The sequence below is a fragment of the Thunnus albacares genome, chromosome 8 (assembly GCF_914725855.1).
Source record: "Thunnus albacares chromosome 8, fThuAlb1.1, whole genome shotgun sequence".
NCBI lineage: Eukaryota > Metazoa > Chordata > Actinopteri > Scombriformes > Scombridae > Thunnus > Thunnus albacares.
In genome coordinates, this window is record NC_058113.1 from 12,080,244 (window position 1) to 12,105,382 (window position 25,139).

General features: G+C 38.2%; 4 protein-coding genes across 8 annotated transcripts in view; 3 read left to right on the forward strand and 1 right to left on the reverse strand.

The window, feature by feature from the left end:
* Nucleotides 1-1,583, reverse strand: part of cobl (cordon-bleu WH2 repeat protein) — a 65,687-nt gene extending 64,104 nt beyond the window's left edge. For all 5 annotated transcript variants that reach the window (XM_044359674.1, XM_044359672.1, XM_044359673.1 and 2 more), the window contains exons 1-2: nt 1,493-1,583; nt 1,092-1,224 (exon numbers count right to left, since the gene is read on the reverse strand). In XM_044359674.1, the coding sequence (XP_044215609.1) occupies nt 1,092-1,120 (29 nt within the window). In that variant the 5' untranslated portion in view covers nt 1,121-1,224; nt 1,493-1,583. The remainder of the gene's footprint in view (nt 1-1,091; nt 1,225-1,492) is intronic.
* Nucleotides 1,584-1,735: 152 nt separating this feature from the next.
* On the forward strand, nt 1,736-7,604 carry ccr2 (chemokine (C-C motif) receptor 2). The gene is made up of 4 exons (XM_044359998.1): nt 1,736-1,842; nt 3,728-3,812; nt 5,036-5,200; nt 5,603-7,604. Exons 2-4 carry the CDS (start codon nt 3,806-3,808, stop codon nt 6,493-6,495), a joined length of 1,065 nt encoding a protein of 354 aa, XP_044215933.1. The 5' UTR covers nt 1,736-1,842; nt 3,728-3,805; the 3' UTR covers nt 6,496-7,604.
* A 242-nt stretch (nt 7,605-7,846) lies between these two features.
* Nucleotides 7,847-12,285, forward strand: si:cabz01093077.1 (C-C chemokine receptor type 2). Its single transcript, XM_044359999.1, has 4 exons — nt 7,847-8,578; nt 10,398-10,546; nt 10,733-10,905; nt 11,255-12,285. The coding sequence occupies exons 1-4, from the start codon at nt 8,574-8,576 to the stop codon at nt 11,969-11,971; spliced, it is 1,044 nt and encodes a 347-aa protein (XP_044215934.1). The 5' UTR covers nt 7,847-8,573; the 3' UTR covers nt 11,972-12,285.
* A 697-nt stretch (nt 12,286-12,982) lies between these two features.
* Nucleotides 12,983-21,011, forward strand: cabz01093075.1 (C-C chemokine receptor type 1). Its single transcript, XM_044360402.1, has 3 exons — nt 12,983-13,677; nt 17,493-17,579; nt 18,026-21,011. Exons 1-3 carry the CDS (start codon nt 13,643-13,645, stop codon nt 19,113-19,115), a joined length of 1,212 nt encoding a protein of 403 aa, XP_044216337.1. The 5' UTR covers nt 12,983-13,642; the 3' UTR covers nt 19,116-21,011.
* The last annotated feature ends 4,128 nt before the right edge of the window (nt 21,012-25,139 follow it).

The window sequence follows — 25,139 nt, forward strand, 5'->3', positions numbered from 1 at the left end:
ATACAATTAGGTGATATTTCCGCAAACACAGCATGAAGTTAAGCAGTAGGATTCACCGAGAAAACATCACTACCATATTGTCCCTCAGTGCAGACAAAAAAACTTTTTCACAGTAGACATTTTGGCTTGTGATAGTAGAAGTACAGGTGTTACTAATAACATCAACGAGGCTCCATTCTATTTAAGCAAATAAAGCCAGCATTCACAATACCAGGACCCCAAAACTGGAGCAGCTAAATGGATTCCACCCATCATCAATTTTATTATTTACCCATTTTGACATGTCAAAATGTCAAAAACGCCCATTAAAAAAAAAAAAAAAAAATCAGGTAGCAGTGGCAGCAACACAGGGGTTCAGTTGATGTTGTAATGAAGGGACAGAGACACAAACTCCAGCTACCAGCCACACCCCAAACAACACAATTAACAGCACCCACAGTTGTTGCTGTTGGGGTCCCACTAGCAAAAGGCTGTGTCACTTTCTCTCCTCATAGCAACCAAATACACTGTTAAACTATGTTTGTATGCTTCTGAGCTGCTCATGCTTATTGTGTGTGGCAAAGAGACTGTTGGCAAATGGAGAGCAGGCTGAGCTGGCTGCTGGAACACTCTCTGTTGTCAGTACTTCTGTCTGTATGTGGGCTAAATGGTGCTCAAGTGTTGCTGTGAACACTCATAACCACTTTGAATAGACAGTCATGGGGCTGTCACACAAGTTGCCTTACTGACCAATGAAATTACTGCTATCAAGAAAAAAACACATAGGCTGATAATGGGAATCTTATCAATAACAAATAGCTTATAAGAGCTGTATGGATATTACAGTCAAACCATATGTGATGGCTCTAGACCAGTGATAAATATTGTCTCAGATGCGATGAACTTCACACTATTTAGTAGACCAATGTCAATTTATATGAGACAAAACTTAAATGCAAAGACTAGAAACAAAAATGTAACGTTACATTTGCGCATAGTTTAGTATTACCGGCCAGAAATTAGTCAAATTATCTAGAAAGTTCGTTAGTTTGAACCGTCAGAGAAAGAATACGAGTTGTTTAATTATTGTTAATTATTTTTGGAGGACTTACCCTAAAGGCGGTTTTGAGGGCTCAGTCATTGCAGTGATTACGATATCCGACTTCAGATGATAGCGGTACTCAAACTGGGCTCCCAAAATCCGCTGTTGCTCTTAAACTCGGTGGATATCCATGACACTATCACCTGCGAGTTAGCACATCAAAATGAAATTAATTTTAACAGGTTCTCTAACCTATTTCTGCCAATTAAAAAGTCTTGTTTTCATCAAGAAAAGTACAACTCTGTATTTTCTATTTAACATTGGTTCAACAAGTGACAGCGCGCAAAGATGTCAGTCCAGTGTGACCCGGAGCACAAAGACCGCTAAGTGTCCCTGGAGACTAACTGCGACACAAGACTCGAGACAGTCAGTATTTTAAAGCCCAACATACTTCAGTGAAAACACACTTACTGAGTAGTACTCGTGAACTGAGTTAGGCGGCTTGTCAATTCCACTTGATATAATCTTCGTGTCCTCCCCCCCTGCTCTCCCTCGACCGTTGTCAAGGTAACTGAACTCATTAAAAGAAACTTCCGTTCATGGTATTTCAAAATAAGACTTCATACGAAATTGCATTAAAGCATAAATGATTTTTTTTAAATTTCCTCCTTTGCCTTTTTCCTCCTTTTGCTTTTTTCAGAAGGACCAGTCAGAGGGGGTTTACAGAGAAATACTGGTGTCATATTGGTAGTCAGTTCCTCAATACTGGGCTTATGTCAAACACTCACAAGTTGGAGCTGAAGGTACAACCATCCTCTCAGGTAAGCCAGGAAAACAAGTTATGTAAATGTTTGTATGAGTTCTAAGTTAGCTGAACATGATATGAGCAGAGCGTAATTTATATACAGCTAACGTACTTTGCATTGTATTGTAAATTAGTCAGCTAAACAGCTAGCAATGATAGTTTAGTTCTGCCTCCCTCCTTGTTAGATAGCCAAAAAGATTTATATTTTATCGTTCTGGTAGTCCTTCAAACAGTGACAACACACAAAAAAAAGATTTATGACCAATCCAACTTTTTTTTTTCTGATGACGTGATACTCTGACAGCTAAGTGACCACAACTTCCACAAAACAAAACTTGAGGCTACTAGCTGAGCTGATAACGTCAGTCCATCTAAAAGTCATTTTATTCACTACAAGCTTGTCGTTGAAAAGTCTATAGTATATACGCAGGGTATTAAAACTATTGAAAACACACACACGGGAGAACAAATGCAGACCAGGATTTTATAAAATCTTTACAAAAACTAAATTCTCTGCGTATTATTTCGGAGGGCAGTGCACCATTATTTCCTGTCTTTTTGCAGTTGCTTCTGTCTAACTTGACGCAGCTCTCTCTGGCCCGCCGTCGTCAGCAGATCCCACGTCAATCATCCTCATTGGGAATTCACTGAGCGCCAGCTGGAGAGCGACAGAACGAATACACAAATAAAACACCAATACAGAGATAAAAACTGGCAAAAAGTCAGTAAGATTAAGCTCCAGAGCTGAACTTCTAGGGTTAAATCCAATTTAAGAAACATAATTATGACGAGTAGTAGTATTACTAGCCTATTCTTGTTGTTGTTATTGTTATTATTATGCCTATAATAATTATTATTATCATTGATGTTGTCGTTGCACGTTATGGATAAACATAAGGCAACAAAAGTTCGAGTCTATAATCTGAATAAACCGTCTCTGCATTATGTCTCATTGAAATTCCCTGATGAGAATTCAAATCTTTTCTCCTGGCATGTTTCTCCCGACATGCTTTGTGTCTATTCTGCCTGTGCCATACCTCTCTGCACAGCTAAAGTTTGATTTTCCACCACAAGAGGTCACCCATAGACCACTCGTTATAGAGATTGTATAGTAGTGAGTAGAGATGGGCAACATCATTATTAGAAGAAGAGGAGGAGCAAAGTGAAGTGTGAGGCCTAAAATAGGACAAGAGTCTTAGTCTTAGATCGTAGTGTATGAGTAAATCTAATTTATCAAATACTCTGATGGTGTTTACATTACATTACAAAGGAGTAAAAAAGAGATATATTTTCAACTAACCAGTTGGGAAACAGACTAAATGCTTATTATTCATCAAATACTCTAAACTAGTTTAGTTGTGCCTCCCACCTTGTTAGATAGCCAAAAAGACTTGTATTTTATCATTCTGGTAGTCCTACAAACAGTGACAACACCCAAAGAAAGATTTATGACCAATCCAACTTTTTTTCCTGAGGACGTGATACTCACTGACCACAAGTGACCACAACTTCCACAAAACAAATGGGAGGCTACTAGCTGAGCTGACAATTATTCATCAAATACTCTAAACTCCTTTCTTGATATGTGGATCTTTATGGTAGAAAACTATATTAATTGAATATTTAAGCTAAAACCAGCAATCATATTGTATGTCTAACATGTTTTAGATCATGCGATTGCATGATTTCTTTTGATGTGCTGTGTGTGTTGGTACCTAAGTTATTTTAGGTGTCAAGCGCTGCAGCGTGGGAAACTGATAAGGATCTTAGAGTCACATTGTCAAGGGCACGTTACAGGAAATATCTTTTTTTCAGTCTCAGTGCTACATATTATTAGGGGACGGCAGTCTGTAAGACAGTTAGTTCATCATTATACATTTGAGGACATCTCACCTGTTCAGATCCAGCCAGAGAACAAAGGAGCCCTGGAGTGCAGCCGCTGATTACCTGACAGGAAAAGGCATCACTGAAGTCTCATCATGTTAGGTGAAAGCATTTTTAACAACAACATTCATTTTGGAATATTCAATATGTGTACGAATACAGGCACAGTAATTTTATTTAAAACATGTATCATTTACATTTTTAATTTTACATCATTTTATTTAAAATAACTTTTTTTTTAGTAATATTGAAGAATTTTTTGTGTGTAATATATGATGCTTGAGGGTTGATAAAGCGCTGTTTGTTTTATGTCCAGTTTCCACTAAAATCTAATTTATACCAGTTACTTTCCAAATCTCAAGAAATACAAAATATCGCATTATAATGTCTTTAAAAAATGTCCTTTATCCTTTATACTATTTGTGCGTTCATCAAACTTATAGCCTACAAACATGTATTTGCTAAGGTTAACAAAAAGGAAAGGAATTTAGATCTAAACTAACTTACCAATTCAAACACCTGTCTAAAATATATCTAAAGTGTGGAACACATCTAAAACAAATCTACAAAGTCATGATAGCATAAGCCAAACATATCAAATCAAATAAAAACAACCTCTGAAAGTTAAAATCAACAGGGATGTGATGCACAGTATATAGCAAGTTGACATAAGCCTACTGCTGATGGATAAGCAACCCAATGTGACTCATCTTGAGTGTTTGAGCAGGTGCTTTAGGCTCTGTTTTTCATTAAGTGTTTACATTATTTTGTCAACCCCCCACCTCCAGATAATGTGTGGGTGCTATGTTTTCAACAAGGGAAGCAATTACATGTGAAGACCAGCAGGTGTCACAACAATCCCCATTATAATTTGATTTAAAGGGTAGATTCAACTAAATTAAAAGCGCATGTATCCGTGTGGGAAGTTTTTGATTTTATTTGTCCATGTTTTGATTTATATGTCTTAGAGAGGTCTGCCTTCACACCAGTACAATGGAGTTCAATGAAAGTCTGCTTGTGGTGCTCACATTATTGAAAAAATGCCATTTACAAACAGCAAGGTGTCTTTCCAGATATGGTAGCCCTGTCACTCTGAACAATCACAGACCTGAATGGGAACAGATTTCAATGGAACTCATAAAATATAGCCTATAGCCTAAAAGGTGACATTGCAGCTGTTGCAAATGTGATTTTTCAACACTGTGAGCACAAAAAACATTTTAATGTTGCCTGTAGGCCTATTATAATGTAAAAGAACTGATAGGAGCATGCTGGTTTAACATGTGGATCATCCTAACTAATAAATGAAAAATCTCTTTCTGCAGCTTATGATGCAAATGCCACCGTCAACCCGGCGATGTATGATTACTCAGCTTACTACAATGACAATGAAAGTGGTGTCACTCCTTGCAGCAATGTTGAAATGAGAGAGTTTGGCAGGGTGTTTCTGCCTGTTCTGTACAGTTCAGTTTTCATCCTCGGATTCCTAGGTAAGTGTGTGTGTGTGTGTGTGTGTGTGTGTGTGTGTGTGTGTGTGTGTGTTGGTATGCCTTCAGTCACTTTCAGGGACACAAACCAGAGTTAACACCACTTGATTGGGCACGGCTTGTGGGGCCGTGTCCCCATTTGGTAAAATGCTGATTTTCAGGTCAGTGGTTAAGGTGATTTAGGTTTAGGGTTAGGCAAGTAGTGGTTATATTTAGGGTTAGGGTAAGTCTCCAGGAAATGAATTTAATCTATGTAAATACCCCAAAAGTGACTGGAAGAAGGAAGATTGCGTGTGTGTGTGTGTGAGTGTGTGTGTGTGTGTGTGTGTGTGTGTGTGTGTGTGTCAGACATACAGAGAGAGAGAGACTGTTAATTTACATTAAAGTTTCTTTTCCTCTCCCAAGGTAATGGCCTAGTGGTGTGTGTCCTGGTGAAACACCGCAACCAGACAAACTTGACAGATATCTGCCTCTTCAACCTGGCTCTCTCTGACCTCCTCTTCGTCATCACGCTGCCTTTCTACACTCACTACGTTGTGGCCGGAGAATGGATCTTCAGTGTCTTTTTGTGCCATTTCATCGGTGGCATACACAACACCGGGTTCTTCAGCGGCATCTTCTTCATGGTTGTCATGACGCTGGACCGCTACGTGGTCATCATGCACACTCACAAGGTTGCACGATACCGCACTGTGAAGATGGGCATCGCTCTGACTGTGCTTGTCTGGATGCTTAGCTTGTTCGTCTCCCTACCATCTTATATCTTCACAACGGTGAAAAATGGGTCTCAAGGGCAGAGTTGTGATTTCATTCCGGAAAACAAAGACTGGTGGGTGTTCAACATCTTCGCACCAAATATCTTGGGCCTTGTGATTCCCTTGTTGGTGATGGTAATTTGCTACTCTAGGATCATCCCCATTCTGGTCAAGATGAGGAGTGCAAAGAAACACCGTGTTGTCAAGCTGATCATCTCCATCGTGGTCGTCTTTTTTTTATTCTGGACCCCATATAACATTTCCAATTTCTTGCGGTTTCTGCAGTATGAAGCCAGCCTGTTTGATGATTGCGACTCTGACAAAAATTTAAAGTTGTCAATAACAGTGACTGAGACCATTGCCATGACTCACTGCTGCCTCAACCCCATCATATACGCCTTTGTGGGACAGAAGTTTATGAAGCGTGCCGTACAGCTGCTGAGGAAATGGGTGCCTGGGATTCACTTTCTCTCCACCAGAGATTTGTCAGATAGCTCATTCAGGAAAAGGTCTTCTGATGTCTCCTCCACTTTTGTCATGTAGGTGGTGGAGGGCAGATGTAATATGTTTTGTGGACATTGCCTACAGTGTTTGGACTTGTTTTTTCTTCTTATTACTGCAGATGTTATACGTGTTCATTTTGCATGATTTGTTTTACTCGTGACTTTCATTTTCCACCAATGAAATTGTTGTTTATCAGCAGTGTCTCATCTATAAACTCTCCTTGTACATATACGCCTGTTATTGTTAGATTTATTAATTTGCACTTGCAAATGGAATGTCGTGCTTTCTCTATAACATGTCAGATTTATAAGGCCATCAGTTTTTCAAAGAATCATAGTGTTACTTGATCAGCATACCATCTATTTTTGAGCTCCCATGCTGTTGCCTTCAAAATGCTACGCAGAAGGTGTTGCTTCTTTTTTGCTTGGTGTAAAACAGGAGGAAACATGACTGCACCTCAAATTATACCTTTAAACTGAAACCATGAACATTTTCCAACTAACCACAAAGTTTGTCGTGCTAAAGCCGTGCATAACATGGTCCTTCTTTTGCTTTTCTTTTCCTTTTTCCACACATTAGTTGATGAAACTGCAAATTGGTGAGTAAACACTTATGTTATATGGAAAACACAACTTTAAAAAGAAAGCTGAATGGTCTTTTTCAGCATGTAACTTCCCTTGTGGAAAGACTTCTTTCAGATGTTGGATGACGATCACAGCTACAGAGGTAAAAACCAACACAGGGTTATGTTGCACTGTCTGCACCATTAGTCATAGATTTAAATCTGTTAATTTGGAACATTTTTGGCCCATCATATCTGTAATTTCTCACCTATTTTCTCAGTATTGTTTTATGCCTCACATTTGTACATATGTACAGTAAATTGTATCTTTGTATTTTTGTTTTCATACTGAACACAGCATATTCTTTTTGGCTCCATATCAGATGTTATTTGCACAAATGCTACACATTTTCGAGCCTTTGCACAGATGTTTCAATTTTATATCCTCTAGTGCTATGACTGTCAATTGCTGATGTGTTTTTGTATTTCACATTTGCTCTGCTTTTTCTAAATAGCTGTTGTTATGATTCATTGCGTCAGTGACCTGATTTCTCAATAGGGATTATTAAAGTTTTATCTCCTCTCATCACCTCTTTTCTTTAAAATGACCAAAGATTGAAAATATGTTTGTGTGTGTCTTAGGACATCAATTCCATGGCACAATACATGCTGCTCTCATTTAAAAGTCATGCATCATTGTACCTTAGGTTCTTCAGCTTGCGGCCTTGACCCTGATTTGAAAACAAAATAAATGTACCGCAGTTTTACTTCTGTACAAAAACTTTTTGTAATGATTCCACCAAGTAGCTATCATGTGGGAGAGTGCTTCCCCCGTTTCATACTGTACATTGCGTGTTAACAAGAGTAACGCTTTCTTACTGTCACTGTAACAACAATCCCTCATGACAATGACAGGTTGCTTTTTTACATTGAATTAAACAAATGTTAGCGTCTCCTACATTTAGCCATGAAGATGCATGGGAGCTAGAAGAGATACAGCAAAAAGTAAAAGTATATTTGAGATAGTCAATCATATAACTTGGTGGGGAATTAATTTATTAGCACTGTATTAGTGCGATGAATTTGATCCAATTTTATGTGGATTCAAATATACAGTTAAATTGTGATATTACATTTAAAGACTCAGTTATGACCTCCTTTGTATCTAAAACACAAGTACTGAAAAGGGTAAGATCTCAGTTGAAAAAAAACAAACTTCTTGTGTAATTCCTGATGAGCTGATTTTCAATTGTCATAACATCTAAAAAGTGTGAAAAGAACAATGAAAATGAGAAAGCTCCTCATTAGAATACATTTTCCCCCTGACTTCTTTCCACAAGTTCAGGGACATTTCTCAGAAAACCACACTGATACCTCTGTGCAAGTTTAACACCATGCAGAGGAAACAACAAAACCTTACAGTTCATGTTACCAGAAATGAGATGTGCTACAGGATTTGACACAAAAAGCGAGCAATGCAGGTTGACAGGATGACATGTGAGCTTGATACGCAACACAAGAACATTCAAATTCAGGAGCAGTGATTTTGACAGAAATGTGGTAAGCGCCTTAATATTTCACTTTTTAAAATTTCAGCTCTTGTTTACTAGACTTATTGCCACCCTCTCACCTCCTACACTTGTAAACACAGTGTGTAGCTGAGGTCTGTGTATGCACATGTGTGTGTGTGTGAGCACCATCAGCCACAGGAAGTGAGGGTCGGCATGGGTGTCAAAGCAGGTAGTTCTGTGTTTGTGATCGACATCTGTGGTTTAAAAGAGATCACATGAATATGATTATGGTCAGAATACAAAGAAGTTTGTGATATTAATAGACAGACAGGCATGAAATCTAGATTTTAGAGCTGATGGTTGTTGGAACTTGCTTGTGTCTTTGACATTACAGTGCATTCATCAGCTAAAGCAAATCCAACAAAAATATAATAAGTGATGTGGATTTCTTTGAAATTTAGAAAAGCTTTCAGGTTTTAAACAGCCACAGTTCTACTTTTAACATGTTTGTTATAGCGGCCTTTCATGCATGACTCACAAAATGATGATTTTATCTGAAACGTTCAACTGAAAGGGCAGGAAAGTCCAGTAATGCTCTGAATCCCCTTACTTTCACATGTGTTTTTCAGATGATTCCTTCTTCTTTTTAAGTGTTTATCTCTACAAGACACTCAGTCTGGAACATACAGAGTTCAGTTATCATGATAGTTGGAATCTTGTGCCAACCTTAATAAAAAAAAGGGGAGACTTGATATCTTCTATTTCTATTAGTTGAAGATTTGTGAGTCATCCTTTTACAAATACATCCAAGAAAGTGAGGGGAAGATTTGTCTCACCATCAAAAGAAAATAAAGTCAAAAGATGTCAGGGGTAATGGAGTAAGTAGTAGAGCATTTATTTCTATATATTATTGATTCAGTTTGGCTTCACATTAGAATGAGAACACATTAAAGTCAATTACAAGTGAGAAGTTTAGTTCAAGAATCAAGGATTGGCTCAAAAGCAACAAGTTAGCTCTTCATATGGCAAAAACAGAATGAATTTTATTTAGCTCAAAACTTTGATCTGAATAAATCTTTGATCTTTTGATGAATTTTCCTAGATGTTCATATTTTTCTGATAAATGCCCTATACGTTATCCGTGACAGTCTGAGTGGAAAGATCGTGGCATTCAAGGCCATGCGGAAAGTGAAAAATACAGCAAGGTTTTTGGTAAGAAACAATAAATTAAGTGCTAAAGAAAGTTAAAGATTCGCTTGTTTTGTGTTGTTTCTAGTATTTAATTTGTTCATGGTCTGAAGGTCTAGGAAGAGAGTTGTGTTGTGTGGTTTGGATTCAAGAGCACATGTTGGCAAACAGCAAGTCCAACAGTTTAGATGGTTACTTTTCGAGTATAGAGCTGTATAACCACAAACTACATCACTTTTGTCACTTTGGGGGAACTTATGCCCACTAGACCACAACACTAGAGCTAGTGTTGTGGACTTGTGCTTTCCTGGGTGTAATACCAACATGCGTGCTGGTTAAATTAGATTGTATGGTGTCAGAAAATGGAATAATGGACACTACAAACAAGGTAGAAATCCATAATTTAAAAAAAAAAGTGGTCAAATTGTAGCATATGACAAACATCCTGATTATAACTTGTATGTAATTTATTTAAGTACATTTTTTGCTGTTTGACTTTATTTTATTGAACATAATTCCGATATTTACTGAATTTTCTTGTTGACTCTTGACTCCTGCATCTTTACTCTCTTTACATCAAGGACCACAAAATAAATACACTTTGGACTTTATTGTGTCATCAATGATGTTTTGTACTATTGTGATTAATCAGAGTTCATGTTCTGTTCCTCTTCACACAGCCCAATGAATACATCAGGGAACGAGTCAGATAATTACTATTACTTGGACTATAATTCCTCCTGTGATCAGGATCCCAGTTCACATATCTCCAATGGATCCATGGTCTTGCTGGTTCTCTACTACATGCTGTTTTGTCTAGGTCTGCTAGGTATGTTGAAAAACTCCTGAATCTTAAAGCGAAAAGGAAATATATATCACTCTCTTGACACATTTGTATGCACATTTTGCATTGTAGGCATTTAACTGAAACTGTTACATGCAACATTTCAGTTTTACAGTTCGTCACTAGAAATAGTAAGAAACCCAAAATAACAACTCAGAATTGATTTCACAGGCAACACCACTGTTATCTGGGTTCTCCTCCGGTACATAAAGATGAAGACAATGACGGACGTATGCCTCCTCAACCTGGCCATGTCTGACCTCATTCTGGCTGCATCTCTCCCTCTCTGGGCCTACAATTCTGAGAACCTTGTATCATGCAAACTGATGACAGGAGTCTATCAGGTGGGGCTTCATTTTTTTAATCATTTTTAATATTTAAACACAAAGCAATGAGAAATCAATCATATTTATGATGATTTGTGGCCCAAGAGTTTGACAGACTTCTGGTATTTATTTAAGAAGCAGAATTTATAGAGAGGTGCAGATTACTACTTAACTATTGTTAGCAGTTAAGCAATGCTTCTACATTGCTGTGGCGTGAAAAGTCATGACAAGGCTAATGCATGTGCTTCCTGACAAAACCATGCTGTGTGTTGTTGTGTAATATAGATTATATGAAGAACGTCATTGTGGCCAGTGGCCAGTAAAACTTCTTGTAACATCCTGTTTTGATCTTTGATCCTCTGAACAGTTGGGTTTCTACAGTGGGACTTTGTTTGTGACTCTAATGAGCGTAGATCGCTACCTGGCCATCGTCCACGCTGTGGCAGCCATGCGAGCCCGAACACTTCGCTATGGAATCATAGCCAGCATCATAACCTGGGTAATATCTGTCGTCATGGCAATCCCTCAGGTGACATTTGCCTCCATTGAGATGGTGGAGGAAGACAATGACTCACTCAAGTGCCAGCCTCGGTATCCATTGGAGGAGCAGCAGTTTTGGAAGAAGCTGCGAAACTTCAGTGAGAACACAGTAAGCCTTTTTGTGTGCCTCCCCATCATGATTTTCTGCTATGTGAAAATCCTTGTTGTGCTGTCAAAGGCCAGGAACTCCAAAAAGAACAGAGCTGTGAGGCTGATATTCACCATAGTGTGTGTGTTTGTGTTGTGCTGGGTGCCCTACAATGTTACAGTTTTCCTTCAGACACTGCAGCTGTTTGAATTCCTGAACACCTGCGAGGATTCAAAAGCCATCACTTCTACAATGTGCTTTGCTGAGATCATTGCACTGTCTCACTGCTGTGTAAATCCAGTCATCTATGCGTTTGTAGGGGAGAAATTTAGAAAGTCACTGCGCAACCTGCTGACTAGATACCTCTGCTGGAGTTACCACAGCAGGGGGGCTTTCAGCTACAGAGATACCACAGAGAAAGAGACCTCCAACACACCTGTAAAATCTGATTATTAAGAATGTTAAACATACTTTGCTTCTGTGTGGTGGTGGTGGTGGGTGCACGTGTGCTTGCAATGATGTTTTTCCTTCCCCCAGAATTCTAAATTCAGAGACTACAAAGACAGCACAGCATGAATGGTGTCATGTATTTGGTTGGTTGGTGCTTCTAAGAGCTCTAAGTTACTCAGACTGCACCCAGTAACAATGATTCATTTTGAAAGTGTACAGATGTTTGTGAACCAATTATTCAAATGGTGTGATTAAATGTGTGTTTGTTACTTTTAAAAACCATGTTGTTCTTGTAAATTAAAATAAAGAGTAAAAGAAAATGACTGTGTTATGTGTGTTACATGTCACCAGCAGTGCATCATCACACAGCTGCGCATCACCATGAGCTGACCTCATTCCTGGCAGCTTGTAATTATTTGACAAGAAGTGTGCACAGCACACTGTAAAATGTAAATTGTTGTTTCAACTTACAAATATAAGTGAAAGGGCTCCCCTTAAAATTTTAGGTTCAGTCAGCAAATACGAATAGTTCTTCTTACACCACCATAAGTTGACAAAATATTGCATGTTGTATAAGCACCTTGTCTTCATTTGATGGAGTTACATCTGTTAATTAATTGAACTGTTCAGGTAGTTATTTGAAATCGTAAATCTAATACAGATCAAATTTGGTTTGCATTTATATTTTCTTAATTTAAAGGGTCAGTTTTCCATTTAAGGCAAAATGACTTACAGCTTTAGTTGCTGCTGTTGCTCTGTAGAGCCAGGATAGAGGGGAAACTAAAAAAAGAAGGGTCTCTGGAGAGTTTTTTTGGAGAGAAACAATGCTTTCTGGGAAATATGACAATACGCTGATCACGTGTCTTTAGAAACTTAATTTAATGAGTTGAGTAAATTCTCAGCAGTACATTCATTCAAATCATCATTTCAAGTAAAAAGACATCAAGTCAGAATAAATTCGAGTTCTGAAATGATATTAAAATAAAAACATGAAATTTTAGGTTGAATCAACTTGAAAGTCAATTAAAAAACATTAGTTGATTCCACTAAATTTCTGCATGATGTTTTACAGTGCAGAATTCCTGTGTCATATAACAACAACTTACTTGACTAACAAGTCAATGTTTGGTTATCTGTCCCTTCCACTCAGCTACTGACAGAATCAAAATGATGCATAAAAGATGTTAAGATCTGTGAAATGCAATAGTTACATCTCAGTTTGAGCTTTGCATATTAGTCAGAACCTTTTCCCCAACACCGAGAGAGCAATTTGGTCCCTGCACATTGTGCTGTTATGAAACAGCAGTCAGTATAGACTCAGCTTGGTGAGCTGCGTCAGTAGAATCACTTCTTCTTAGCAAAAAAAGCACAAACCAGCATGCAGAACTGTGCAAGCTATGTGTGCTTGCAGGTCTGGTCCGAGTCAACTTGCACATGTTAAAGCTCGCATCTGTGGGCTCTTACGTGAGTGTTTCGAAAGCACACTCAGGAACTAAAAAACCATATACCTTGCATATGAAAACCCACAAGCCCACCCTGATAGCTTGGTTTGGGGATGGGTAATTTAAAAATGTTTGCTCACATCTCACGCCTTCTCTTTCTTGAAGTGTTAACCATTTCTCACCTCTCGTGTGAAATACAGTGGATTTGATCATCTACCTTATCATAGTGTGATCCATGATGAGCACCCCTCTTTTTAACAACACTGGCAGGTAAAGTTTTTTTTTTGACTTACACTTTTATGTCACATGTCTGTTTCTACGCACAATTCTGACAGTGTCTATATCTATCAGTGGGAAGAAAAGATTAACCCACTATGGTTAATTTGCATATGACAATGCAAACACACTAAAATTTAAATACTACTTTGTCTTCATCAGAGTCAGAAGAGATAAAGGCATAATGCAAACAGATACAATATAGTCAACCCTGATTAGGTGTACAGTTGTTTTTGGATAATTTTAAAAAGAAGAACAAATTATCTCAACTCTAGCTCTGAGTTAATATTAGTGCAGGTATTATAGGATGCCCAGTTGTGGTAATGTGGATTGTTACGCAAAAAAATTGAAGTATAAGTCAGTTGACTGTGGCTGTACACTTTATCCCACTAATGACTTTAAATGACAAATTGATGCCTATATTGACTGCCTTTTTAAAGCAACTGTATAAATGAAAAGGAAAAATACTTATTTTCAGCTGAGTATCCTGGATTTGGATAGTTACAAGTATTTGGATTCCTATCGCTTATTGTATCAAGGTACAGCTACGTTTCAATTCAATTCAAATCAAAACTACTTTATTCATTCCTAAAGAGGCAATTTGAGGCAAGCGAGTTTGCAAAGAGAAGTACACATAGACAATTAATTTATACACATAAAAAATAAAGCAAAATTACAAATATGACAATCTTAGAAAGAGTTACTATACACAAGAACTATTGGCAGTGGCCAGTCTGCAGCTGGCCAACAATATCCAACATCACAAAGGCACATATTATGTCAAAAAAATGTCAAAAGTGCAAGTGCATTTATCAGTCTACATCAAGTCATTTCAAGCCAAGTCAATTTTATTTATATAGCACAAAATCACAACAAAAGTTATGTCATGGCACTTTTCACATAGAGCAAGTCTAGACCCACCATTCCCCCATGAGCAACCACTTGGTGGCAGCGGCAAGGAAAAACTCCCCTTTAACTGGAAGAAACCTCAAGCAGAATCAAGCTCTAGGTGGGCGACCATCTGTCTTGACTGGTTGGGTTGAGAGAAAGAGGAAGAGCGAGAGGGGAGAGAGAGCCACAGAGAAGCACAATAACTACAATAATAACAATAACAACGATAATAATAGAAATATGACTAATAGTAATAATAGCAGGCATGGGCCTCAAGCAGGACTAAGGCAGCAGGCGGTCCAAAACCACAACCCATAGAAGCCTGCAATCCATAACCAGGCAATCTGTGACCATGATCCACAGAAACCTGCGAGAAAGCACAAAAACTCTGTGGAAGAAGCCAAGTTAGTAACATGCATTAATGGTACATGAATGCGTACAGGAGGAGAGAGGAGCTCAGTGCATCATAGGAAGTCTTGGCAATCTAGGCCCATAGCTGCATAACTAGGGGCCAAGGCAAGCCTGAACTGGCCCTAACCATAAGCTTTATCAAAACAGGAAAGTTTTAAGCCTACTCTTAAGTGTAGAGAGGGTGTCCGCCTCCCAGACCAAAACTAGAAGATGGTTCCACAGGAGAGGAGCCTGATAGCTGAAGGCTCTGCCTCCCATTCTACTTTTGAAGACCCTAGGACCCACAAGTAAGCCTGCGTTCGGGGAGCGCAGTGTTCTAGTGAGGTAATAGGGTACATGAGCTGTTTAAGATACGATGGTGCCGGACCATTAAGGGCTTTGTAGGTGAGGAGAAGGATTTTAAATTCTATTCTGGATTATACAGGAAGCCATTGCAGAGAAGCTTAAGTGGGAGAAATATTATATCTTTTTCTAGTTTTTGTCAGTACTTGCGCAGCAGCGTTCTGGATCAGCTGGAGAGCCTTTAGAGATATGTTAGGGTAGTGTGATAGTAAGGAATTGCAATAATCCAGCCTAGACTTAAAAAAATGCATGGACTACTTTTTCTGCGTCTTTTTGAGATGGGATGTGCCTGATTTTTGCAATGTTACAAAGGTGAAAAAAGGCAGACCTTAAACTGTGTTTTATGTGGGAGTTAAAGGACATATCCTGATCAAAGATAACTCCCAAATTCCTTACAGTGGTGCTGGAGCCCATGGTAACGCCATCTAGAGTAGCTATATCATTAGATAATGTGTTTCTAAGGTGTTTAGGATCAAGCACGATAGCCTCAGTTTTGTCTGAGTTTAGTAGCAGAAAATTGCAGGTCATCCAGGTCTTTATGTCTTTAAGGCATGCTTGGAGTCTAGTTAACTGATTGGTTTCATCTGGCTTCTTTGATAAATATAATTGGATATCATCTGCATAACAATGAAAATGTATGTTTCCTAATAATATTACCTAAAGGAAGCATATATAAGGTGAATAGAATTGTTCCAAGCACTAAACCTAGCGGAACTCCGTGTCTAACTTTAGTGTGCATGGAAGATTCATGGTTATCGTGTACAAACTGAAATCGATCTGATAAATAGGACTTAAAGGTGGAGGAGTTTGATGCAGTTCATTTAATGCCAATTAAATGTGCCAGTCTCTGTAATAGGATGTGATGGTCAATAGTATCTAATGTATGGAGATAGATTTGTATTTGCAGATCCGTTTTATATTCGCAAAATGTTTTTGAGTTTACAAATCTTTTTTTGTATTTGTGGAAGGTGTTTATATTTACAGATTACACATTTACACACAGATTGTCCATCTGTTCACACAAATCATTATGAAACAAATCTATCTCCATAGGTAGGTGACTGCTTTCTCAAGGATCTTAGAGAGAAAGAGAAGGTTAGACATAGGTCTATAGTTGGCTAAAATGCCTGAATCAAGAGTAGGCTTTATAAGATGAGGTTTAACTACAGCTACTTTGAAGGACTGTGGTTCATAGGCTGTTACTAAAGATGGATCAATCATATCTAGTAAAGAAGTGTTAACTAAGGGTAAGACTTCCTTAAGCAGCCTAGTTGTGATGGGGTCTAAGAGACAGATAGATGGTTTAGATGCATAAATCACTGAAGTTAGTTCAGGAAGGTCGATTGGAGAAAAACAGTCTAAATATATATCAGGTTTTACAACTGTTTCTAAGGTTCCTGTGTTTGGGGATTTGATTTAGGCTAACATATTCTTCATGACACAGCCAGGTTTCAGTAAAACAAAATAAATCAATATGATTATCTGAGATTAGATTGTTTATTAATACGGCTTTAGATGTCAGAGATATAAAGTTTAAGAGTCCACATTTAATTTTCCTATTTTGTTGTACTATTGCAGTGGTGTTGTTAATTTTTATATATAAAAGTATGTAGCCTACATGTATGCCCCGTCTTATCCTTGTCTTGCCATGAGTCTTTGGGGGAGGAAATGTATCCTCATCCGTACTTCATGACAAAAAAATTGCCAATTTGACTTGCTTTGTCCAAAATAAGTAGAAAGTAGAAAAAAATGCACTTATGATATCCCAGCCATCAATGAATTGTACAACCACACACACATGTTCTGGTTCCAATGCCATAAATATCATAAACTGCATCTAGCTGTGCTGAAATTTCTGTCTGGTTTGGTATATGTTGGCCAAGCAAAACAAGCTTTAAAGATATTTGAACACAAATCAATTTACATGCACATAAACCATGGGTCATGATATGCAAAACATAGTGCTAACCACAACTCTGCAGAGTCATATAGAGACAAATAGAGGTGGCGACTTCACATACCTAAAAAGTCTTATGAGAAACCTTTAAGCAGAAGTTGTAGAAAAAACAAATGTATAAAACTGAACTGATCTAGGGTGTGCATAGCTTTTCTTCCTTCCTTGTTTTTCTTCAGTAAGTAGGTCATGTGCTTTGTTTAATTTCCAGGGAGGTGACCATGGCTGCAACTATCTCTCCTGTCAGTGTTTTCACTGGCTTAAGTGAGAATCGATCTATAGCTGACCAACTACACGGGTAAGAATAAATCTGAACCACATACCTCCATAACTGACTCACTATGTTTCTCAGATCACACTACCATAAAGTCTGCAACTTTGTCAGCCTGCGCCTCGCTAGCTTCCACTGTTTTTCTTTACTCCAGAGTATTTGTGCGGAATAACTTAGGAATAATTGCCAACAGCTGTGTGATCTTTTCAGTTTCAACTTCAGTGTATTTTGCCATAACCTCTATTATACTGTTCTGGGCTGCAGAATTACACATCTGCATTATTCTTGTTTGACAATGCATCTTGTCTTAGTGAAACTTTGAAGGTTTTATGGCACTCCCCGCAGCTACAGAGCATAGTAGTGTACTTTTTTACATCTATGATTTGCAAGATAGTTCATCCAGTAAATTGAGCTGAAATAATGATAACTTTCTAACCATTAATTTTTCTTTGTTGGTTTTGTTCCTTATCCAGTTTTACTGGAGCATCCTTTGATTACACCACTGAAGACTATAACTACTCCGACTATAATGACTGGATTGACTCTGACGATGGGAGATGTGTGTATGAGCGTCACGGGGCCTATTTTCTTCCAGTCCTCTACTCCATCTTCTTCCTCCTGGGCTTACTGGGTAACTCACTGGTCATTTGGGTCATTGCTTGTGGGGTGCGACTCCGCAGCATGACAGACGTGTGCCTCCTAAACCTGGCCATTGCTGACCTTCTCTTGGTATGTACCCTTCCCTTCCTAGCCCACCAAGCCCGGGACCAGTGGCTGTTTGGGGATACTATGTGCAAGGTGGTCCTGGGTATTTATCATATTGTTTTCTACTGTGGAATCTTTTTCATCTGCCTGATGAGCATTGACCGGTACTTGGCTATAGTACACGCTGTTTACGCTATGAGAGCGCGTACACGGTCCTTTGGAATGATTGCAGCTGCCGTGACATGGGCAGCTGGATTTTTGGCTTCCTTCCCTGAAGTGATGTTTCTTAAACAACAGGCTAGTAATAATTCTCAGTACTGCTTTTCAGTGTATCCCCCAGTTTCTTTTAACAGCACATCACATCACAACACTCACTTCTGGGCAATCTTCGGCCTTTTCAAAATGAACATTGTAGGTTTATTTATCCCGATTGTCATCATGAGTTTCTGCTACTCACAGATTATCTGGAGGCTGTTTTATAGCCAGTCATCCAAGAGACAGGCCATCCGTTTAGTTTTCATAGTGATAGCTGTTTTCTTCTGCTGCTGGATCCCCTACAACGTTGCCTCGTTGTTCAAAGCACTGGAGCTAATGCACATCTACATAGGATGCAAAAGCAGCATTGCCATCAGATTGGCCATCCAAGTCACTGAGGCCATCGCCTACTCTCACAGCTGCCTCAATCCCATCCTGTATGTGTTTGTCGGGGAGAAGTTCAGGAAGAACCTGCTGAGACTGATAAACAGGGCTCCCTGCAGGCTGTGTCAGGCTATCAAGGTCCTCATACCACAGGACAGAATCGTCGGGTCATACTACTCCAATACCAGCAGCCTGGATGAGAGGAGCACTGCTGTGTAAAGTGGGGGTACTGGAGTGTGGTCATCACCACAATGAGGACATTCCTTGTGAAATCAAAAAGAGGTGATTCTAGGCATGCAATTGTCACTTTGAATGGGCAATTTTAGGACCTCAGTTCATTACAGTTAAGTTTAGCATAACAATAGGCTATGGTGTAAATTTCTGCACTTAAGGGAATGGGTATAAAGCTAGTCAGTGGTATGTATATTAGTAGTGTGTATAAGAAGTATGTGTATGTATCAGTTTGAGAAATACACGCCTGATATTATGGTCTGATGATGTTGTAATAGAGTTACATGCACATTTGTTGCCTTATTTTCATACAATAATATATTTGTATGCTTTTATAAGTTCTATAGACTACATAAGGATATATAATGGTACTATATAATATGCATATATAATGGTTGTACTGTATATACGGCTTTGGATACTAGAGATTTTTTAATGAATTGTGAATGACTATATCTGTTTTCCTTTTTTAATCACTTGCTACTGGCTGAAGCTGAGCGAGAAACTGTGTCAAATACAACAGCTGTCAACAACGTCAGCATAGGGGGCCTAACCAACCTCATTAAATCCTCCTAGCTACCGAAAGAAACAATAGGTGCACTGGATCAAAGCCAGAATCAAAGTTGCTGTGAAATAGGGAAACGCCATAATGAAAGCTGAAACAAATATTATCATTTATTTGCACGTCACTGACACCTTCAAAAGTGCATCAGCTTTGTGCATATCAAACTGCTGTGCTGCAAGAGGTCCCTGCTGCAGGTGGCAACCTTAGTAAGCTTTACAAGTTTCATAACATCTGTAGCAGCATATTTGCACTTAGCCTCAATTTAGAGAAAAACCACAACCTGAAAGGGGAAGTATACAAGTTGTGTGTCGACACTTATACACTTATACACACCTAAGCATTTTCACAGTCAAGTTATGAAAAACACCTGCAACATTTCTTATGATATTAATCAGTATTACACAAAAAACAGGTAATTTTTAAAAAAGTTTTAAAGTAAAAGTAAAAGTGATAAATTTATTACAATGCTTTATATAAGAAACCCCATTATTATTTCATGATATAGTATATTCTGTCATGCAGCCTGACTAACCATCCCATCAAGTCAACTGACAGATTCAACTATTAATTATTAGTTTTATATTTATACTTTAATTAATATCCAAGAGCATGCAGAAAGTTCCACCCTGCTCCAGAGCTGAAGTCTGTTCTTGCTTTGTCCCTCAATGCGTTTTCACAAATGGTTTCCACATGGGAGTTGTGGTTGTTGAAGAAGATTTCACATAGACATGAGCTGATTTTAAAGCATTTTTGGATTGCACTTCCATAAAGTTGTTTGGCTTGAGAGAGACAGATTTGAAAAAAAAAAGGTCAAGACTGAAGCAGCAGAGGCCAAAATATCCTGATGTTCGGTCCCCAGTGACCCATTTACAGGTCCAGGTACACTTCCCATAATGCAACTAGATAGTGTCTTTCATCAGGCGTCTTTTAACTCCATATTTGTGGCGCAGGCTTTCTGTTATAAGTGTGTTGTCGATGCCCAAGCTGAGATAACTGATGACATCACTATGGCATCATCGAGGCTTATATAAGAATAAATTCAGAAAAATTGACAAGCAGTCAGTGCCTGTATATCAGCTACAGGGTATGTGTTGTCCCCGTGTCCACTTGAAATCAATTCAAATACCATGACACAATTTTTTCCGATCAACCATAAAAACTTGGAGGAAATCATACAACATCTGAAATTCTCCTTCTGACTTGATATTCTGCCAACAGGCTTTTTCAAAAATGTTTCAAATTGCATGGCCTCAGATCTTCTCTCAGGTTTCTTCCCATCCAGACCTCTCAGGTCGTCTAGGACAGGTCTACTTTCTGTCCCCTGAGTCAAAACTAAGCTTTCAGTTTTAATGCACCAGCAAACTCACAGAAAATTGGAGGACTGCTGCAACTCTCAGTTCTTTTCAATCAAAGCGGAAGACTTTTCTGTCTGCTGCTGCCTTTTATTAAATCAAATTTGAGGCTTTTCATTAATTTCTCGCACTGTACAGTTTTATTCTCAAAATGTATGTCTTATTTTTATTTTCTATTCTCTTAACTTTAATAACTATTTTAATTGTATTTAAATGTATATTTATATGTGTTTCTTTTGCATTTTGTCTTAATACTTAATATTTCATGTAAAGCACTTTTAATTGCTTTGTTGTTGAAATATACAAATAACTAGCTGAGTGGTTATGATGCTTACCATATGAATGCAATGTCCCAAGGTTGATTGCCACTGACTAACCTTGACTAGTAAACTATGACGTAAAATCAGTGGACTGCCCCTTTAACAGTACATGTTCTCACAGGTGAAAAATAGTGTTCAGGGTGAAAATCGACAAAGTGGCCACTAAATGCTAGTGCGGCCAGTAAAGCTGCCCATGTTTTCTAGGTTCAGGCATTTTACATCTGAAATTTCCATTAATATCATCAGTGGTTTCATGATATTTTTAATGATGGATTATTTGAGTAATGTTTTTGTTTCTTTTCTCTTCTATTTTACTTTTCTTTCCTGTTTTGTGCAGACTGGATGTAGACTTGCAACACAAGCAGATATATTTGTAATGTTTATGTTATGTTAAATATGTATTATCAAATTAAGCCAATTAAGTTTTTTCTCAATAACATTGTATTATTAAAAAAATACCCCAAATATTTTATGAATTCTATTATTTTTTCTTCTTTTTTTACACTGATTGTATTTGTTGCAGCAGTGACCCCTCTTCCTTTGTGGATTACATTTTGTTCTTTTCCTCAGCATGGTGCTGAAAATGAAAAGTGGTTTACAGACGAGGTTTCATCTCAGACCACTACTTCACTGCATCAAACGTTTTCTTTTCTTATGTTTGATGTTCGGTGAAAGGAAAGACCAGCTGGATATATCCTGCGTCACGTTTGTGTTTCTTCTTCCTCTTCTCTGCAAAGACAGCTTTATTGAGCAAGAAGAGAGTCACATGACCTACAACAGCCGGCGTCGATAGGTTACTACAGTTCTGTCAAACTGCACGTTGCAGCAGCGCAGGAAGCGTCGTGACGTCACTGTGGTGTTCTTCAACGCACATTGGTGCCACACTCCCGGAGCAGGTACCGTGGTGGTAAACAGGGAGACCACTTCCTTCATCTCTCCCCTCTCACCCTCGCTGGTTATCAGTCTGGGTGATGGAGGCACCGCAGTTCTGGTGTGTTGTTATTTAGCTAAGGTTTCATGTGTTTTCAAGGTACATTTCGTTTGGTTTGTATGTTAATTCGATTATTTATTTGCACGCAAATTACGTTAATGTTATGCTAGATTTATATGAAAAGTAAATTAGTTTAACTGTGATTATACCCTAACTAAATTAGCTCTGAACATAATGTAATTTAATCTACAGTGATTGATATGGTGTCCAGGCGGACAACGGTGTAGCAGACAGCTGGGATTACAGCCCAGGTGTTGATTGAGATGATGTTATTTTCTGATGATCAAGTTCGTTGTTTAAAGTTTTTCTAAAAGTTTGTGATAGCCATGAAATGTAGGCCTATGCCTTTGTTAGTTTAAAGCCTACCGATGCACAATTAATAATCAGAGGAGGTTTGTAAACGCTTCATTTGAATACGTGATATTCACAAAACATTAGCTATTATTAGCCCTGTCAATCATTGTAAAGCAGTAAAGGAAGAGAAAAGGAATGAAGAGTACAGATGTATTTATCCTAAACTAAATATTTTCAAGGGACACTTCACTTGAAACTTTAAAAAAAAATTGCCGTGGTGAGCATTTTAATTGAGCCCTGTAAAGTATGCCCATAATCATCTTTGAATACTATTTGGAGATCAACAGCAAATAAACGAATAGGCTGAAGTGTGTTCTTTCATTTGGTAGAAGCTTTTCTTCATCAAAAGTCAGATGTCGTAGATATGTTGGGATTCAGTGTGCTTCTCCATGCATTTACTGTATACATAGTAGGCTTTCTAATTTACACTTACACCTGGATGAGCTGGATGTGTGCAACGGGTGAAGACTGAAGGCTAGATACTGTTGGTAAGTAGGAATTACAGTTAGGAAGGGGAAAGGGTGAGGCAAAAGCCAGGCAAAATCAAGAAAAAAAAACATGTTGCTAGGCAAAAACAAGTAAAAAAACATACATGTCAAAACTAACAAACCAAAGAGACGCATGATTGACTAAAATATATTTCTGCGCATGGAACTCTTTAGTGTAAAAACAAATAACTTCGGTTTAGCTGTCTCGGTGCGTGATGGGCCTTTTTCACAGCAGACATTTTGACATGTAGAGGGAGAAACACGGGTGTTCCTAATAAGATTAATGATCGCTCAACTCTGTTCAAGTGTCCCAGTAAGACATGACAGTGAGCAAACATATACAACACCAGGACCTTTAATAGAAAGTGGTTGGTTCCTGTTGAGAGACTCTGCCCTCACTTTGCACAACTGGTGCTACTGGGATGAAGCATGTAACTTGATGATTTGGCACTGCGTTTGTATGGGTATGGGATAATTGAAATGACTAAATACCATATAAGCTCTTTAGTGCCATCTAGTGGTCACACAGGCATACTGCACAGTATAGTTGATACTAATCTTATGACAGTTTTCATATAGGTCAATATGAGTCATTTTCTCTGTAGTGGGATTGACTTTCTAAGTATTTTTATATGAATACTTAGAAAATCCCTTTCACTTTTGTGGAGACAGGCCCAGATAAGGTGACTCAACCTCTATCAGGGTTTCACTTGTTAAAACCATGAAAAAAAAGAGCCAGACAGGGATGTCTATCTGAGTACTGAATTGAGTGGGTGAAGGAGATAGACTGTCAAAAAGAAGAAAATAGTATCTGAATGCCAAGAAATACACATGTTCAAAGAAATCCCATATTCAGTCATCAAAACAATTTTCTTTTCCTTTTTTTTTTGTTGTTTTTTTTAAAGACACTATGCGCCACCTTCACACTCCACAGCTCTTGTGTGACATTTTGATCACAAGATTAAGACACTATGCGACACCTTCACACCCTACAGCTCTTGTGTGACATTTTGATCACAAGATTGTGCACAGATTGTGGTTTCATGCAAAATATTTTACCTGCTGTTGCTAGGAAAATTGTATGAATTTAACACCTGATAAGAAACACTGTTCTTTGACACATCTGTCTACAAACACAGTGCAGATCACTTGGTAACGTGCAGAGACAGCTGTTGCAGGTGAATACACTGTAGATCGACTGATAGGCGACAATATAAACAACAGGAACCTTCAAGACGTGTGAATTACGTCACACTCAAACTTCAAACTTAAACAAGGATGATAATCATGAAAATGTCCCTTAACTCCTCTTTCTTTCTTTTTGAAAACAAAAGTGACTAACATTAGAAGTGAATGAAGGCGGTGGGGAAATTGTGTGTACTTTGCAATGACAGAACAGTAAACTAATTCATGCACAGCAGCAGCATCTGCAAAGGACAGATAAGATCAGTAACCTTTCTGTTTTTTTTATAGGTTAGCACATGCAGATCATCAGTGTAACTACATTCATTTAGTATTACTGAACACATCTTGTTATCTTACCATCTTTTTTCATTGCTGGAAACAAAGAATTTCCCCAAATTGATTTAAATATCATCAATCATTATCATCATAATTAATCAGTGTTACTTTTTATACAAGACTAAAAAAAGAACTTTAAACCAGTGAAGCTGATGACTCACTTTTCTCACAGGTTCTAGTTTGACATGAAAACTAATTGTCACTGTAAAACCAGCCTTTAAGTTAAAGTATGGAAGTTTATCATTGCTGTTCAGGGTTTTTCCCTGCCATCAACTCATGCCAGGAATACAGCATCGCCCTGCTTTCTAACCTTCAAAGGTTATAGGAAACTAATAAATGAGTAATATTTGAAACTGTCCTACCGTACATTTTTCATAAGAAGGTGTGTGTATTTATGTGCATACATAGTCTCAGAGGCATC

Excerpts from the sequence above, each read along its gene's own strand:
- ccr2 (XM_044359998.1), top strand. Across the intron at positions 5,201-5,602 it reads TTTCATCCTCGGATTCCTAG|GTAATGGCCTAGTGGTGTGT; the intron begins GTAAGTGTGTGT and ends TCCTCTCCCAAG.
- si:cabz01093077.1 (XM_044359999.1), top strand. Across the intron at positions 10,547-10,732 it reads GTTTTGTCTAGGTCTGCTAG|GCAACACCACTGTTATCTGG; the intron begins GTATGTTGAAAA and ends TTGATTTCACAG. Across the intron at positions 10,906-11,254 it reads TGATGACAGGAGTCTATCAG|TTGGGTTTCTACAGTGGGAC; the intron begins GTGGGGCTTCAT and ends TCCTCTGAACAG.
- cabz01093075.1 (XM_044360402.1), top strand. The coding sequence starts at position 13,643 with ATGATGAGCACCCCTCTTTTTAACAACACTGGCAG. Across the intron at positions 13,678-17,492 it reads CTTTTTAACAACACTGGCAG|GGAGGTGACCATGGCTGCAA; the intron begins GTAAAGTTTTTT and ends TTTAATTTCCAG. Across the intron at positions 17,580-18,025 it reads ATAGCTGACCAACTACACGG|TTTTACTGGAGCATCCTTTG; the intron begins GTAAGAATAAAT and ends TTCCTTATCCAG.